Source organism: Oncorhynchus mykiss, chromosome 32 (genome assembly GCF_013265735.2).
Source record: "Oncorhynchus mykiss isolate Arlee chromosome 32, USDA_OmykA_1.1, whole genome shotgun sequence".
Taxonomy (NCBI): Eukaryota; Metazoa; Chordata; class Actinopteri; order Salmoniformes; family Salmonidae; genus Oncorhynchus; species Oncorhynchus mykiss.
In genome coordinates, this window is record NC_050572.1 from 9,333,915 (window position 1) to 9,352,972 (window position 19,058).

Genomic DNA, 19,058 nt, shown 5'->3' on the forward strand with positions numbered 1-19,058 from the left:
ATAATTGTGTAGTAACCCGGTTGCCAGTCTGATTCTGCGCTTACCAAATCCGTATCGCTCATTATCACGCCAAACATGTTATTGCATTGCATTTGGCACGACTATGGAGCCCCAAAGTGGAGGTGTGTCATAATACCCATAAAACCTAGCGGTCCACCATTCATTTTCTCGTAGGGAAGTTTGGACTCTTAAAATAAGGGCTGTTTCGTGTTGGCGTACCCTGGCGTGACGTTTTGATAACCATGGAAATCTCTCTTGGACAAGGTGACTGATTAACATATTAGACTCAATTTACTCTGGTTTGAAATTGCTTATTAGCATTTAATTTGCTGGTAAATTGTTGATGGAATTTATAGCTTTAAAGGAATGATTAGAATAGTCCACTCAGAAACCATATAATTGTAGAAATGGACAAGAACCATAACGTTGAGTTGAGTTTATTTTTATTTACAGGGACAGTGCACATTAATCAACGTTTCAGTAAAAGTGCCGGTTTTAGCCAGCCGGCTAATTTTCAACCGCAGTCCCTGGGCAGGTTATTAAAAACAATTACAATATAGACAATAGCAACATAGGACAAGCAAGACATAGCATACAGACAGAGCAACATAGGACAAGCAAGACATATCATACAGACAGAGCAACATAGGACAAGCAAGACATCATACAGACAGAGCAACATAGAACAAAAAGCAGCAAGACAAAATTCATAAAAGCAACAAAGTGTTTCCACACCGCACAAGCTACATACAACACACAGCTAGGGACATGCGTCTGTGTTTTGCACAAGATTTTCCCAACTTAAGAGCTCATGCTTTCTAAGGATGTAACAGAATCATAGTTATAATTAATGTGTGTAGTCAAACAATGTGTCTATTATAGTGTCTTGAGAGAGAGGACAGGGAGTGATTCTCACGGTGTTTTCACTGCCCCTAATCTTTGTCGGCTGGGTAGCAGGACATTGTGTGAATGTGTGTGCGTAAAATGAATGCAAATGTATTGATAAACGTCACCTTGACCTACAGAGATTTACACTGTTAACAAAATATCACCACAGGGTAAAATCCCCTATGGTTAAAATGAATGGTGGAAAAACCATTTCCGTTTTGACTGCTAGGTTTTATGGATATGACGACTCATATCATGTGGGACTCAAAAGATACGAGAGGTTGACATGATAGCACACCTGGGACCAAGCTAGTGGTAGTAAGTTCCAACTGCACTAATCTCAGCACCCAGAACTAAATGTCTTCTGTGGAAAAACAAAACCTACAACTTCCAACAATTTAGCCATTTTCCTTCAACTCAAAGATGTCCTCCTAGCCAGTTCTGAAATGTTACTGTTGAAAAGTAATATCCCCAGTATAAATAGAGTAAATTACACACACACACACAAAGGGTAAAATGTGTATTATTTAAGCGACAAGACAAAAACAACTAAACATTCCAGATCAGGCATTTTTTATTTAAGTAACTGGGTAAAAGGATTTCCCACAAAGTGAAAAGATGCAACAATGGAATAAAACAGCTACCACCCTCGCACAACATTGACAGCACAGTATGCTAGTATTGATACAAAGTTTAAGACACTTTACTATAGCACATTCCCATTTCAACTTAGAAAAATCTATCCAAGCAAATACCCTCGAACTTCCTTCACATATTTAATATTTTACAAAACACCTTGATTAAAGAGACTACTGGAAAAAGAAGCAGAAGGACCAACAAAACACTGTATATTTAAAAGAAATGGGGAATAGTGAGTGAAAGACACTGAGCATGAGGAGCCTGTTTTTTTTTTTTCTACAACTATTTTATCAAAAAACGAAAAGGGACAGACGCAGGGGTGGGGGATAGGGGACGAGAACAAACAGGGGAGGGGGAGGGGGGCACGACTGCTGGGTTATGTTGCCATCCCAGCTCAGGACTCTGATAGAGAGCGGGAGCGAGAACGAGACGCAGAGCGAGATTTGGAGCGGGATTCTGAGCGGGAGACGGAGGGGGAACGGGAGCGGGCTTTGGCCGGGGAGGGAGATGGAGATTTGGACTTTGACTTGGGTTTGGATTCGGCAGGGGTGTGGGAGCGAGAGCGGGAACGGGCGGCCCCTTTCTCAGCTGCAGCTCCCTCGTCATCGCTCTTGGCCGGCTCGCGGCTCTTTGAACCCGACTTCCGGGAGCGATCCTTAGCCGCTGATCTGGAGCGGGACCTGGATCTAGACTCCTCCTTCCGGCTCTTCTTCCCTTCTTTCTTGCTGCTCTTTTTGCTCTTGCTGCGGCTCCTGCTGCGGCTCTTGCTGCGGGCCCCGCGCCCCTCCTTGGCCTTGTGGGCACCGTTGGTGCGCTCCTCATCTCTGCTGCCCTTGGTCTTGTCCTTCTTGCTGTGGGAGCGGCTACGTGAGCGGGAGCCAGCACCCCTGGGAAATAGAAAGGAGCAGACAGTTACCGCATATGCACTTGAAATGAGGCGATGTAGAAATAGCCACCACTCCTAGCACTAGCTGGTTAAGACATCTGTCAGGACATCTGGGGAGCTACATAAGGTCCACATTGAGGCAAGAGCTCTTGGTAAACAGATTTGAAGAAAACCACAAATTGTAACTTGTTACTGTTGATGTCACTTGAGTGCAACAAGTCTTCAAAAGAAAAGTCTACAAAGAGATCCCCTAGAAAACGGCACCCTCTCCCCTATATAGTTCCAAACGGCACCCTCTTCCCTATATAGTTCCAAACGGCACCCTCTTCCCTATATAGTTCCAAACGGGACCCTCTTCCCTATATAGTTCCAAACGGCACCCTCTTCCCTATATAGTTCCAAACGGCACCCTCTTCCCTATATAGTTCCAAACGGCACCCTCTTCCCTATATAGTTCCAAACGGCACTCTCTTCCCTATATAGTTCCAAACGGCACCCTCTTCCCTATATAGTTCCAAACGGCACCCTCTTCCCTATAATAGTTCCAAACGGCACCCTATATAGTGCTCTACTTTTGACTGAAGCCCTACAAGCCCTGGTTGCAAGTAGTGCACTACATACGGAATAGGGTGCCATTTGGGACACATATCAGGGGTAACCCTTGGGTATGGGTCAGGGGTCACCCTTGGTTATGGGTCTATGAGTTAAACGTTGCCTGCACTCTGAGCCTCACCTGGAGCGGGAGCGACTGCTGCTGTCACTGCGGCTCTTACGGGACCTACGGCTCCTGGAGCGAGACCTGGAGACAGAGGGAGGAGAACGTAGATTCACGGTAAGCCTTGTACCTTGAGGGGTTAGGGTGATGCGAGTTCATATGTAATTGTGAACTGGTGGGAAAGCAATACATTTGTGTGTGTGTGTGTGTGTGGGGGGGGGGGGGGGGGGGGGGGCAACTGAAATCTCCACATCCCCTCTAATACAGAGACCATGTTTAAAATCAGAAATTCTACTCAGTCGCAGATTAAAGATTGACTGACCTACAAATCATCTCGCATAATTCCATACAACTACTCATTATGGTTTGTAGATAAGCCAGTCTCAGTGTGCATTACAAATGGTAGTCTATTCCCCGCAGAGCCATACGGGCCCTTGGTCAAAAGCAGTGGACTAGAGTGAGCTTTTTGGGACGCAACCCCACATTCTTATTTATTTACCGGGAGCGGCTGCGACTGCGAGAGTAAGAGCGCTTGCTCCGCTTGGCCCCGGGGCGGTCCTCAATCAGACGGATCTTCCTGCCGTTCACCTCTGTGCCGTCCAGCTTCTCCAGGGCTCTCTTCATGTCAGAGTACAGCCTGAACTCTATCACGCCCTCGTTCCTGCGCCCCTTATTGGTGTCAGCATACGTCACCTCACCCGCCTGCCTCATGTAGTCCTGGTGAAGGACAGGAAAGGTGGGTATTAGGTGAGAAAACCAAAGATCCTATTGAATTAATATACAGCATTTAAAATGTTGTATATGTTAGACATGTGTCATGATATATACACTGCTCAAAAAAATAAAGGGAACACTAAAATAACACATCCTAGATCTGAATGAATTAAATATTCTTATTAAATACTTTTTTCTTTACATAGATGAATGTGCTGACATCAAAATCACAAAATGTATCAATGGAAATCAAATTTATCAACCCACGGAGGTCTGGATTTGGAGTCACATTCAAAATTAAAGTGGAAAACCACACTACAGGCTGATCCAACTTTGATGTAATGTCCTTAAAACAAGTCAAAATGAGGCTCAGTAGTGTGTGTGGCCTCCACGTGCCTGTATGACCTCCCTACAACGCCTGGGCATGCTCCTGATGAGGTGGCGGATGGTCTCCTGAGGGATCTCCTCCCAGACCTGGACTAAAGCATCCGCCAACTCCTGGACAGTCTGTGGTGCAACATGGCGTTGGTGGATGGAGCGATGTGCGGGCGGGCCAGTCCATAGCATCAATGCCTTCCTCTTGCAAGAACTGCTGACACACTCCAGCCACATGAGGTCTAGCATGGTCTTGTATTAGGAGGAACCCAACCGCACCAGCATATGGTCTCACAAGGGGTCTGAGGATCTCATCTCGGTACCTAATGGCAGTCAGGCTACCTCTGGCGAGCATGTGGAGGGCTGTGCGGCCCCCCAAAGAAATGCCACCCCACACCATGACTGACCCATCGCCAAACCGGTCATGCTGGAGGATGTTGCAGGCAGCAGAACGTTCTCCACGGCGTCTCCATACTGTGTCACGTCTGTCACGTGCTCAGTGTGAACCTGCTTTCATCTGTGAAGAGCACAGGGCGCCAGTGGCGAATTTGCCAATCTTGGTGTTCTCTGGCAAATGCCAAACATCCTGCACGGTGTTGGGCTCTGGCAGTGCTCCTCCTGCTCCTCCTTGCAAAGGCGGAGGTAGCGGTCCTGCTGCTGGGTTGTTGCCCTCCTACACGTCTCCTGATGTACTGGCCTGTCTCCTGGTAGCGCCTCCATGCTCTGGACACTACGCTGACAGACACAGCAAACCTTCTTGCAATTTATTGTCAATCAGTGTTGCTTCCTAAGTGGACAGTTTGATTTCACAGAAGTGTGATTGACTTGGAGTTACATTGTGTTGTTTAAGTGTTCCCTTTATTTTTTTGAGCAGTGTGTGTGTATATATGCAACCTATGTACTTGTATGGGTGGGAAAACGGCAGGAAATCTCAGATTTATGCATAATAGTTTGTCTTATTGTACATTGCTCTCAGTCACTTTGTTTTGGTACCGTCATTAGCAGAGTATACACATGAACCCAACTTTAGCTCCAAGACGCCGGAAATGAAATAACTAACGAGAAAGTAAATTGTGCCGACGGGCACATTGAACCTTACTGCGCACCGTAGTTAAAAAAAAAAAAAAAACAGTGGATAGTGCACTGATATCATATGTGAATTCTGCCATCTTTATGCACATTTGTCATTATGGGCATTTATTCAATTGTAAACAATCTTATGCAGTGTTGGGAACGTTACTTTAAAAATGGATTCCATTATGTTTAACTTTTATTTATTTATTATTTAAACTAAGCCAGTGAGTTAAGAAGAAATGCTTATTTACAATGACAGCCTAGACCGGCCAACACCGGACGACGCTGGGCCAAATTGTGCGCTTGCATAGCCTCATCCATAATCTATAACTCTGGCTGTACCGACACGTAATAATGACTGACGCAAAATAAAAATAGATTTGTACTTTACCTTCTATAAAAAGTAGCATAACTTAAATTGACAAACTAACGCATTAGGTTACTCGTAACCACAAAAGAGTAAATCAGAGTACTCTAAAAGCATTACCCCAACACAAACGTACATGTCATTTTTTGTGTGAAAAGGGCTCAAACGTTCTCCAAAACGTTAACGTAGGATGCCGAAATTACAAGGAAGAGAAGAGTATTATCATTAGCGTGGCTGAATTAACGGGTCACCGTACCTTCAGGTCCTGCCAGCTGCAGCGGCTGGACAGGTTCTCGACGATCAGCCGATAGTCTGTCCTTGCCGGTGGGCCATATCGGTCTCTGCCACCACGCCCGTACCCACCCCCGCCTTCAAGGTAACAAGGACAGAGCAGCAGTAATTACGGCAAGGGGACACACTGATGACAGCCTCAATACTAAACCTCAAAAAAGCTACATCCTGTAAACAAAATGGCCACTTATAAAACGGGGAGGGGCGGGTAAAGACAAACACAAACTACCCAAAAGAAAAAGATGAAAGGAAATAAAAACCTGTACACATTACTCTGGTCTAGAGAACTCTGCACATTTCCCATCAAGAACACTGACATATCCCTTCCCTTCAACAAGATCTAAACAAATAAATGACTACCTGATTCAAGTTTGGGTAGAACTGAATACAAAAACTGTACATACAAACTTAAAATCAAAATGAGAAGCTAGATTAAAAAAATAAATAAAACAAAATTGGCTGAAGACTGTACTTACGGTGACACTAAAGTTAAAGTTTCTAACTAAGCACATCTAAATATATATATTCACATTTGTTTCAGGCACCTATAAGAGCTCAACCCACATCTGTTCCTAACCCAATGGCATCCTCACCACCCGGCCTGGGACTAATGGGACAAGCGGTCTTCATTCACATTGGCTCCCCTTTTTTGGTCTGCCCAGGGGCCCAGAATGGTCAAACCACACTCTTGGTTGGAAAGGGGACACCATGGCCAGGCCAGCAATAGGGGCAGGCAGTCAGCAAAGGACTCTTTTAATTAAAACATTGGAGGTTCTTTGTTAAATCTTTACCTTTATTATTCAACATTCATTTTAAATTAAACAAAAATAAAATAATCCTGAATAAAACAAATTACACAAGATTCTCAAATTACTCAAACAAGATTCTCAAATTACTCTATTCAAATCACAATTCATTTATCTAGCAAATATTCTACGGTAGTAAATCTCAAGCTAGTTTCTCTCTCATTTTCCCCCCGACAATTCGAATGAACACAAGTGCATTTGTTTCCGTGTAACAAGTTAAATCAAGCATACCGTCTCCCAAGATAACGGCATGTCATTGGTGGCAGTGGTGCATGTAATTCGAATTCCCTCAACTACTCAAGTGTAAAATGTCTTCTCTACACCCATTAGTCAAACAATTACAGTGGAGTACCATGAAGGGCTTAGTAGTAGGTCTGTAGTAGGAGCTCCGTGAATGCTAGAGAAAAAGGTGGTTCTCTAACCCGGCAACCTGTCCCACACGCCTGTATGCTAAGGAGACGACAAGTGGCCTATTCAAGAGCGGAGTCAGAACGATGGCAACCACTTCTCCCTGAAACTAGGTGAAATTACAGCAAATGGGAGAGATCTTTATGTAGAAATGCCCTCTAAAAAAAAACAGAAAAACAACTTTGTGGTGGAATCATCCTTTTACAGTGTGGTGGGAATGTGGAGTGAGCCGAGCACAACCCAAATTACGGATGGCAGTGCCAGCTGTGACCATGTATACCAGTAGGGTACTGCTTGTGTTTACTTTTACTAAGTTTCCATCACTACTATCCCCAGGGAAGTAACAAGCCTTTGAACAGATGGCACTTAGACACATCTTCAAGACGTAAAACCACTTAGGTAAAGAATGGACGACAACTGATGCTCATGTGGCAGCATTACCTATATTTGAAACATAAAATTGTGCTTTGTGGTTGTCTTAGCTAGCTACCTTAAGTTGAATGCAGTCGGCCTGGATAAGAACGTCTGCTAAATAACCAAAATGTCAATGTAAAAGAATCCAAATTACATGAACTACAACCACCAAGGACAAACTTGAGATGTTACGCAGTAGTGGCCTATCCCACATACTAACCACGGCCATGTTGGCCTCCTCAGTCTCAAATCCCCACTAATGTTAAACCACCACTGCATTGTATAACTTACTTCTTCCACCTCCTCCGCCGCCACCACCACCTCCTCCTCCTCCTCCTGAGCCATAGCTGCCGTCCCTCCGCGGCCCCTTTGTGTGTTCCACAATAACCCTCTCCCCACACAGGTCTTTCCCATTCAGGTCATACACAGCATCATCTGCATCGCGGGGGTCATCAAATTCAACAAACCCATACCTTTACACATAGGAGACAGTATGTTAGGCCAGAGACGAGATGGCACATAGATTTGGGATCAAATGATGTGAGTAGTTAGAAACTACTAACGCCAGACCCAAATGACCATTTCATATATCATAATGCAACATTTTATAATCTTCTCATATGTGCCACTATTACTGCAGGGTGTTAGAGGGGCCACATTAATTCCACTTGTAAGTATGGTCTAGTTCAGAGTACTGTTAGCTAGCTAAGAGAATATTGAGTTTAGTCAACATTGTGTTTTGACCCATGTACCTACAGTAGCTAACACATGATTTGGACTGCCATTCATACTGGTGGTTAGAGTGCTTGTAAATGGCCTTGTAAATGTTTGACCCGTCCACCAGATATATGCCAGTAGACACCATCATCGTTGGCCGTACAATCATTCCGCTACACTCGCAATAACATCTGCTAACCATGTGTATGTTGTGACCAATACAATTTGATTTGTAACGCAAGCTATCTACTGTAACTATGTTACATAAACAGTATCTACCCGGCGCCAGTTAGGGAGTAAAAAATCATTTTCGTAACGTTATGCGAGTCAATATAGCATTCAATTGTTGTTTGAAGATGCTAGCTAGTTAGCTAACTTAGTTATGAGGAAGTCATACACGTGAAACTAAGGTTACCTCTGACACGTGGCTGCGATTTCATTCAAAGAAAAGAGCGCCTAGTGCGTTTTAGCTGGCTTGCTAATTAACTAACTAACGTGGTATCCTCGGTCTAAACACAAACACGACAATGAGGTGCTCCTAGCAGTTTAGCTAGCTAGCAAAACACGATTGACGCTAGCTACAGTATGTTAACTCCTTAACCCACGCTAGTCAACTTTGCTTTTATAGGAAAAACGCTTCTCAAATTCTTAACTAGCTAAGTATATAATAACTAGGTCTTCAAACTAAAGTAATTGACGTGAATCTTCCAATAAACGCCAATTAAAACATTGATTCAAGAGGCTCGGGCCTGGCAACGAGGACTAGGCCACAAACACAACGCGGCTAGCTATACCACAGAGCGAGACGAGGCGTTCATTTTGTTTACCCGTTTTTCAGGTCAACTTCAAGTATCTTCCCATAGCCTTTGAAGAACTTCTCCACGTCCTTTTCTCTTGCTCGATAGCTCAATCTTCCAATGTAAACTCTCGACATGTCCCCGTGCTGATCTTTGTGTCCCTTCACAATCTCGGGAACACAGTGGCGCGTAGGGAAATGTTCTGCCAATGTCAATGACCACTCAAATCCCGCCCACCAGGCCTGAAAACGAGCCCCTTCTTTTTCCGTCACAGGAGAGGAGTTCCCACATTCATCCAATAGGGGTCTCCATAATGACAATCTAAATGTTCTCTGCGTTTCTCCCTTTGTTATTGCTTCATCATACCAAATTATTATTGAATCTGAAGTGATTGATAGTTAATGGTTAAAACGTATGTTTTTTTCCTCTCTCTTTCTCTTTCTCTCTCTCTCTCTCTCTCTCTCTCTCTCTCTCTCTCTCTCTCTCTCTCCAGAAAACAATATTTTTGAAATGTGAAGTCACATTGCATTTTTTTCCCCTTTAAAAAAAAGCCCCAACAGTGCTTTTTGGTTAATTTTATTTCATAAATGTTTTTAATTAATGTGTGTCCTGATGTCCCAGTCATCCATCACTCTAGAGCAGGTATTCACCCAGGGGTACGAGCAATGCCGTCGGGGGTACGCCAAATAAAAATGTGATTCACATAAATAAAAAACAAAAAGTAAATCTCTATTTTCCAAAGGGGCTATACATTTGGGTGAGTTTTTTTCTCGCCTGAGTAGCCTCGTTTCACTGCCAAAAATACAATTTAACCATTTAGTGTCCAGCGAAATAACAACACAATGTCAAATACAGGTAGCCTAATGTAGTCAAATAATGATCATCCAATTACATTAACCGTTACTCTCTCGCGGGAAACCTTCCCTCTTGCGCAGACATTTCGAAACGAAACATGAAATTTGAAAAATAAGCCACATCGTTTTTTGAGCGAGAATAAAGACGACCTTTGAGTAGTAATACATGTATAAAAGCATACAAGCCAGTGAATTATCTGCGTTACAGCTGCACGAGTCAACAGATAGGGCCTGGCACAGCTCCTGATATAGTTACGTTTATTGGGGGTCAATTAAGGAGGACATCCTCTTCTGCAAACCACTGGAAACCAGGACAACGTGAAAGGATATTTTTTAAAGTACTGGACAGTTTTGTGACATCAAATTGACTTTGGTGGTCAAGATGTGTTGGTATCTGTACTGATAGCGCAAAAGCCATGACAGGGAGACATAGTGGAGTGGAGCTGTTCCTCCCCAAGCCACTTGGGTACACTTCAGCATCCACTGAGTGGCTCTTGCTGTAAAGGGAATGCCTGACCGCTTGAAAGACGTTTTTGACACTACAGTGAATATGGTTAACTTTGTTAAAGCAAGGCCTCTGAACTCTCCTGTATTTTCTGCATTATGCGATGATATGGGCAGCGACCATGTAACGCTTTTACAACATACAGAAGTGCTGTGGTTATCAAGGGGCAAAGTATTGACAAAAAAATAATAATTTAGAGACAAGCTTAAAGTTTTCTTTACTGACCATCATTTTTACGAGTTTCTCACACGACTGGCCTATCTGGGTGATGTTTTTTCTCGCCTGAATGATCTGAATCTGAAATTACAGGGACTCTCCGCAACTATATTCAATGTCCTGGACAAAACTTAGACTATGATTAAGAAGTTGGAGCTCTTTTCTGTCTGCATTAACAAGGACAACACACAGGTATTTCCATCATTGTATGATTGTTTTGTGTGCATGTAACCGATGTGAAATGGCTAGCTAGTTAGCGGTGGTGCGCGCTAATAGCGTTTCAATCGGTGACATCACTTGCTCTGAGACCTTGAAGAAGTTGTTCCCCTTGCTCTGCAAGGGCAGCGGCTTTTGTGGAGCGATGGGTAAAGATGCATCAATGGTGGCTGTTGTTGATGTGTGCAGAGGGTCCCTGGTTCGGGGCGAGGAGAGGGACAGAAGCAATATTGTTACATGCACATGAACTCAAGTTTACGGACAATGTCAAATGTGATATAGTACGCAGGTACTTTCCCGAAACAGACAACACAAACAACTGGATTAGTTATCCCTTTCATGCCATGCCTCCTACATGTAAAAGTGTAGCCTAGATTACAGTATTAACTTCAGCCTCTCGTGTCCATACCATTGCTGACATGAGGGAGGCTCCAGAAAATGTAGCCAAACTTTCATTTGACTTTTTAATTACATAAATATAGGCTAAATACCAGTCACGTTTGACAATTATAATGTAGGATAATTAACATGAACATCTAAAGGCTTGATTCTGTTGACAGACTCAAGGCACAGTTCATTCAGATCAAATGGTCACAAGAGCGGAGAGAAAGGCCTTCTGACCCAACTTCTGTCCCACTGGGAATGTGATGAAAGAAATAAAAGCTGAAATTAATCATTATCTCTGCTATTATTCTGACATTTCACATTCTTAAAATATAGTGGTGATCCTAACTGACCTAAAACAGGGAATATTTACTAGGAATAAATGTCAGGAATTGTGAAAAACTGAGTTTGAATGTATTTGGCTAAGGTGTATATAAACTTCTGACTTTTTCATTTGTTTTTTTCTTCTTGGGGGGGGGGCGACTGTTGGAGGGGTCTCGAATGGTTGAGGGACAGCTATTGGGGAACTGTGGGGGGGATCTTGGAGGGTTCAAGTTCACTTTTTTGGCCAGGTGGGAGATCTGTCAACGTGCCCTTGAGCAGGACATTGACCCTGGATGCTTCTGTGTGTCGCTCTGAATAGGAGTCTGTTGGATGACTGGTGTGGTGTAGTTGTTGAGCGGCTTCACTGCAAGTATATTGTATGTTTCGGATATTCAATAAAATAACAATTTAAAAAATAAACACTCTGTGTGACCCTTAGTTAGCCCACTGTAGTAAATGTAAAAAAAATAAAAAATAATTACTTTTATTTATCTAGGCAAGTCAGTTAAGAACAAATTCTTATTTACAAATTCAGCCTAACGGAGAACGGTGGGTTACACCGTTCTCCGTTAGGCTGAATTTGTAAATAAGAATTTGCCTTGTTCAGGGGCAGAACAACAGATTTTTACCTTGTCAGCTCAGGGATTTGATCCAACAACCATTAAGTTACTGACTCAATGTTCTAACCACTAGGTTATCTTCCACCAATAGTTAATAACAAATGGCTATGTAGCCTAAATGACAACCCGTTAATTGGGTAGCCATGATCTATTTGTTTAAGTAACAAACGGACAACTGAACAAGACAACATGGAGATAGCTTTGATTTAGACAGTTATTTTTGACTGCGCCCCAGCCGATGGGCTATGAAGGCCTGAGTGTCGGTGGGAACACTTTTAAATGGCCTATAAGTGAAAAAAAGACTGGGAGAGATCCAATGTCATACAGCTAGGATGCTGAAATTGTAAGCACACGCAACTTTTATTTCCGTGGCACATTTTTCTCTCTGCCCCATGGAAGAAGAACATGTTTTAAAGTGGGGGGCCCATGGAAGAAGAACATGTTTTAAAGTGTGGGGGGGGGGGGGCATGGAAGAAGAACATGTTTTAAAGTGTGGGGGGGGGGGGGGCCCATGGAAGAAGAACATGTTTTAAAATGGGGGGGGCCCTGCTTGGACCTTGCAGGGCCCCGTGAAACTGTGCTACACCACTGGGGTAGGTTGATTGCCTTGGTTTCGGTCACAGATTAAGCCCAATCCTGGACTGAAAGGCATTTTCAATGGAGTGTGGAGAATGAAACAGAGCCAGACATCTCTGTCTATGGCTGCCAGTGTCCTGTTGAACACCACTGCTCCTCCTCTCTACTTTCAAGGTGCTGTTCAATCAAAACTGCCTTCCGGATTTTGTGGAGGAGTCAAAACAATCTCCTTCCTCCTATTCACACAAAGTTGACCTGAATTCCACATTTTGTTTTGTTTCATGACTGTAGATATGGTTCTGAGAGCAGGAATGAAAACTTAGACAGCAGAGGAAGAATGCTGTTATTGTGTTTTACTTATCCGGTAAATCAGATTGCTGGGTTTGATGAAATGTGTTCTGTATTGTTCATAGTTTGAAACAAATGTTTGATTGCTCACTATCCTGGCCCCTCTCATTTCAGTATGATAACTGGTATCAATAAAGGATAAATAAATCCAAGAGTTTTAGCACCAGTACTATTACAACTCCTTGAGACAATTGTCTAGAAAGGCCCACAGAACAGACAGGCACAGAGTAAGCTTTTCATTTTCTCAATGAGAGAAAAAAGAAGGGCTCGTCCGGGATTTGAACCCGGGACCTCTCGCACCCTAAGCGAGAATCATACCCCTAGACCAACGAGCCTGTCTGTAAAACGATACTGAGATTTGGAAAATCACTTAAATGCCACGCATGTACTGAAAACCTTGATTCTTCACTGGTACTGCACTGTCTTCTGGTGGTGCTGAGAGGTACTGCTGTCGATTTTGGGGCGTTTGGACAATGGCCACTCAAATCTGTAGATCAGGATTGCACGATAGGGAGACGAGAGCTGGTCGTTAATTTGCAATCAACTGGGGAATTAACAAAAAGGGAAGAGCGCTCTTTCTACAAATCTGATTTTAACCCTAACCTTAACTACACTGCTCACCTTGTGGCTAACCCTAACCTTAAATGAAGACCATAACATACATTTTTACGTCATAGACAATTTTTACTTTTGGGCTGTGGTAACTAATGACAATCACGAGAGCATGAGTTCTGCCAACTACGCGTATTCTACCCCAACATCTGTAACACTGGAGTTTAAATGGATGATAACATATGTTATAAAAGAACAGGCATGTGGCTCGTATGACTCTCGCTTAGGGTGCGAGAGGTCCCGGGTTCAAATCCCGGACGAGCCCGTCTTTTAATGTGTCACTGTCACAATGGAAAACGACGTGGAAATTCTGATCAGCAATCATTTGACCAAAGCCTCCCACCACCACCTGAAAAGTTTCTTCCCCTGTGCTGTGGCCCTCACCAACAGGAAATCTGGCCCATAGAGACTGAAGGACTATGCACTCTGTGCTGCACACCACATCATGCCATCTCTGAACTGCACTATACTGCATTGCACTCTGTCCATCTCTCTGTATTTAGATATATTCATACTGATACTGTAAATATGTACATCTCCTGTATATCAACCGTATACCCACTGTATATCAACCGTATACCGACTATAACTCAACTGTATACCCACTGTATATCAACCGTATACCCACTATAACTCAACTGTATACCCACTGTGTTTCAACCGTATACCCACTATATATCAACCGTATACCCACTATAACTCAACTGTATACCCACTGTATATCAACCGTATACCCACTATAACTCAACTGTATACCCACTGTGTTTCAACCGTTTACCTACTGTGTATACACCGTACGCTCACTGTATCAAGCGTATACCCACTGTACATTTGTATATCTGCTAATTATATTACAGCTCTATGCTCACTCTACCTAGTTGTATATAATGTATGTTAACTTTGATTAAATTCTGCCTATAATTTTTTTTAAATGTAATTTAAACGATGTCTGGCTCCTACTCCTACTGGCTCCTACTAGTCTCCTACTAGCAGCACCATATCCCCTGGTAACGTTCAGAGTATGTTGTCTCGCACTAGCAGTACCATATCCCCTGGTAACGTTCAGAGTATGTTGTCTCGCACTAGCAGCACCATATCCCCTGGTAACGTTCAGAGTATGTTGTCTCGCACTAGCAGCACCATATCCCCAAGTAACACTCTGAGTATGTTATCTCACACTAGCAGCACCATATCCACTGGTAAAGTTCAGAGTATGTTGTCTCCCACTAGCAGCACCATATCCCCTGGTAATGTTCAGAGTATGTTGACGTTGGATGCAGCTTTTGGTAGAGAAATGAACATTCAAATTCTCTGACAACAGCTCTGGTGGACATTCCTGCAGTCAGAATGCCAGTTGCAAGCTCCCTTAAAACTCGAGACATCTGTAGCATTGGGTTGTGTGACAGAACAGAACATTTTAGAGTGGCCTTTTATTGTCCCCGGCACAAGGTTCACCTGTGTAATGATCATGCTTTTTAATCAGCTTCTTGATATGCCACACCTGTCAGGTGGTACTTCCCGTGGCTATGATAAGATTAGCTTTAATATGGCACATTTGTCTCTCTGCCCCATGGAAGAAGAGCATGTTTTAAAATGGGGGGGGGGGGGGGGGGCCCTGCTTGGACCTTGCAGGGCCCCGTGAAACTGTGCTACACCACTGGGGTAGGTTGATTGCCTTGGTTTCGGTCACAGATTAAGCCCAATCCTGGACTGAAAGGCATTTTCAATGGAGTGTGGAGAATGAAACAGAGCCAGACATCTCTGTCTATGGCTGCCAGTGTCCTGTTGAACACCACTGCTCCTCCTCTCTACTTTCAAGGTGCTGTTCAATCAAAACTGCCTTCCGGATTTTGTGGAGGAGTCAAAACAATCTCCTTCCTCCTATTCACACAAAGTTGACCTGAATTCCACATTTTGTTTTGTTTCATGACTGTAGATATGGTTCTGAGAGCAGGAATTAAAACTTAGACAGCAGAGGAAGAAGGCTGTTTTTGTGTTTTACTTATCTGGTAAATCAGATTGCTGGGTTTGATTAAATGTGTTCTGTATTGTTCATAGTTTGAAACAAATGTTTGATTGCTCACTATCCTGGCCCCTCTCATTTCAGTATTATAACTGGTATCAATAAAGGATAAATAAATAAATCCAAGAGTTTTACCACCAGTAATATTACAACTCCTTGTGACAATTGTCTAGAAAGGCCCACAGAACAGACAGGCACAGAGTAAGCTTTTCATTTTCTCAATGGAGGTTGGCCTAGTCTAAAAGAAGAGCTTGTCCGGGATTTGAACCCGGGACCTCTCGCACCCTAAGCGAGAATCATACCCCTAGACCAACGAGCCTGTCTGTGAAATGATACTGAGATTTTGAAAATCACTTAAATGCCACGCATGTACTGAAAACCTTGATTCTTCACTGGTACTGCACTGTCTTCTGGTGGTGCTGAGAGGTACTGCTGTCGATTTTGGGGCGTTTGGACAATGGCCACTCAAATCTGTAGATCAGGATTGCACTATAGGGAGACGAGAGCTGGTCGTTAATTTGCAATCAACTGGGGAATTAACACAAAAGGAAGAGCGCCTGATTAGCATGTGAGAGGAAGCGCCACAAAGTCATCATTATGTCTAAACCCCGCCTATTTCTAAAAATGTTATTCTGCAAATCTGATTTTAACCCTAACCTTAACTACACTGCTCACCTTGTGGCTAACCCTAACCTTAAATGAAGACCAAAACATACATTTTTACGTCATAGACAATTTTGACTTTATGGCTGTGGTAACTAATGACAATCACGAGAGCATGAGTTCTGCCAACTACGTGTATTCTACCCCAACATCTGTAACACTGGAGTTTAAATGGATGATAACATATGTTATAAAAGAACAGGCATGTGGCTCGTATGATTCTCGCTTAGGGTGCGAGAGGTCCTGGGTTCAAATCCCGGACGAGCCCGTCTTTTAATGTGTCACTGTCACAATGGAAAACGACGTGGAAATTCTGATCAGCAATCATTTGACCAAAGCCTCCCACCACCACCTGAAAAGTTTCTTCCCCTGTGCTGTGGCCCTCACCAACAGGAAATCTGGCCCATAGAGACTGAAGGACTATGCACTCTGTGCTGCACACCACATCAAGCCATCTCTGAACTGCACACGAAATAACTGCACTATACTGCATTGCACTCTGTCCATCTCTCTGTATTTAGATATATTCATACTGATACTGTAAATATGTACATCTCCTGTATATCAACCGTATACCCACTATAACTCAACTGTATACCCACTGTGTTTCAACCGTATACCCACTATAACTCAACTGTATACCCACTGTATATCAACCGTATACCCACTATAACTCAACTGTATACCCACTGTGTTTCAACCGTTTACCTACTGTGTATACACTGTATGCTCACTGTATCAAGCGTATACCAACTGTACATTTGTATATCTGCTAATTCTATTACAGCTCTATGCTCACTCTACCTAGTTGTATATAATGTATGTTAACTTTGATTAAACTCTGCCTATAATTGTTTTTAAATTTAATTTAAACGATGTCTGGCTCCAACTCCTACTGGCTCCTACTAGTCTCCTACTAGCAGCACCATATCCCCATGTAACGTTCAGAGTATGTTGTCTCGCACTAGCAGCACCATATCCCCTGGTAACGTTCAGAGTATGTTGTCTCCCACTAGCAGCACCATATCCCCATGTAACGTTCAGAGTATGTTGTCTCCCACTAGCAGCACCATATCCCCTGGTAACGTTCAGAGTATGTTGTCTCCCACTAGCAGCACCATATCCCCTGGTAACGTTCAGAGTATGTTGTCTCCCACTAGCAGCACCATATCCCCTGGTAACGTTCAGAGTATGTTGTCTCCCACTAGCAGCACCATATCCCCATGTAACGTTCAGAGTATGTTGTCTCGCACTAGCAGCACCATATCCCCAAGTAACACTCTGAGTATGTTATCTCACACTAGCAGCACCAAATCCCCTGGTAAAGTTCAGAGTATGTTATCTCACACTAGCAGCACCATATCCCCTGGTAACGTTCAGAGTATGTTGTCTCCCACTAGCAGCACCATATCCCCTGGTAACGTTCAGAGTATGTTGTCTCCTACTAGCAGCACCATATCCCCATGTAACGTTCAGAGTATGTTGTATCGCACTAGCAGCACCATATCCCCTGGTAACGTTCAGAGTATGTTGTCTCCCACTAGCAGCACCAAATCCCCATGTAACACTCAGAGTATGTTGTCTCGCACTAGCAGCACCATATCCCCTGGTAACGTTCAGAGTATGTTGTCTCCCACTAGCAGCACCAAATCCCCATGTAACACTCAGAGTATGTTGTCTCCCACTAGCAGCACCATATCCCCTGGTAACGTTCAGAGTATGTTGTCTCGCACTAGCAGCACCATATCCCCTGGTAACGTTCAGAGTATGTTGTCTCCCACTAGCAGCACCATATCCACTGGTAACGTTCAGAGTATGTTGTCTCGCACTAGCAGCACCATATCCACTGGTAAAGTTCAGAGTATGTTGTCTCCCACTAGCAGCACCATATCCCCTGGTAATGTTCAGAGTATGTTGACGTTGGATGCAGCTTTTGGTAGAGAAATTAACATTCAAATTCTCTGACAACAGCTCTGGTGGACATTCTTGCAGTCAGCATGCCAGTTGCTCACGCTCCCTTAAAACTAGAGACATCTGTAGCATTGGGTTGTGTGACAGAACTGTACATTTTAAGAGTGGCCTTTTATTGTCCCCGGCACAAGGTTCACCTGTGTAATGATCATGCTTTTTAATCAGCTTCTTGATATGCCACACCTGTCAGGTGGTACTTCCCGTGGCTATGATAAGATTAGCTTTAATATGGCACATTTGTCTCTCTGCCCCATGGAAGAAGAGCATGTTTTAAAGTGGGGGGGGGGCCCTGCTCGGACCTTGCAGGGCCCCGTGAAACTGTGCTACACCACTGGGGTAGGTTGATTGCCTTGGTTTCGGTCACAGATTAAGCCCAATCCTGGACTGAAAGGCATTTTCAATGGAGTGTGGAGAATGAAACAGAGCCAGACATCTCTGTCTATGGCTGCCAGTGTCCTGTTGAACACCACTGCTCCTCCTCTCTACTTTCAAGGTGCTGTTCAATCAAAACTGCCTTCCGGATTTTGTGGAGGAGTCAAAACAATCTCCTTCCTCCTATTCACACAAAGTTGACCTGAATTCCACATTTTGTTTTGTTTCATGACTGTAGATATGGTTCTGAGAGCAGGAATTAAAACTTAGACAGCAGAGGAAG

At 43.5% G+C, this 19,058-nt stretch overlaps 1 protein-coding gene and 1 non-coding gene across 2 annotated transcripts; both read right to left on the reverse strand.

The window, feature by feature from the left end:
• Positions 1 to 1,395: 1,395 nt before the first annotated feature.
• LOC110487881 (serine/arginine-rich splicing factor 6) lies at positions 1,396 to 9,333 on the reverse strand. Its single transcript, XM_036970761.1, has 6 exons — positions 9,122 to 9,333; positions 7,869 to 8,050; positions 5,915 to 6,027; positions 3,628 to 3,845; positions 3,147 to 3,212; positions 1,396 to 2,414 (listed from the first exon to the last, which is right to left on the reverse strand). Exons 1-6 carry the CDS (start codon positions 9,226 to 9,228, stop codon positions 1,922 to 1,924), a joined length of 1,179 nt encoding a protein of 392 aa, XP_036826656.1. The 5' UTR covers positions 9,229 to 9,333; the 3' UTR covers positions 1,396 to 1,921.
• Positions 9,334 to 13,397: 4,064 nt separating this feature from the next.
• Positions 13,398 to 13,469, reverse strand: trnap-agg. Its single transcript has one exon. It is a non-coding gene; the product is annotated as a tRNA-Pro (tRNA).
• Positions 13,470 to 19,058: the final 5,589 nt, after the last annotated feature.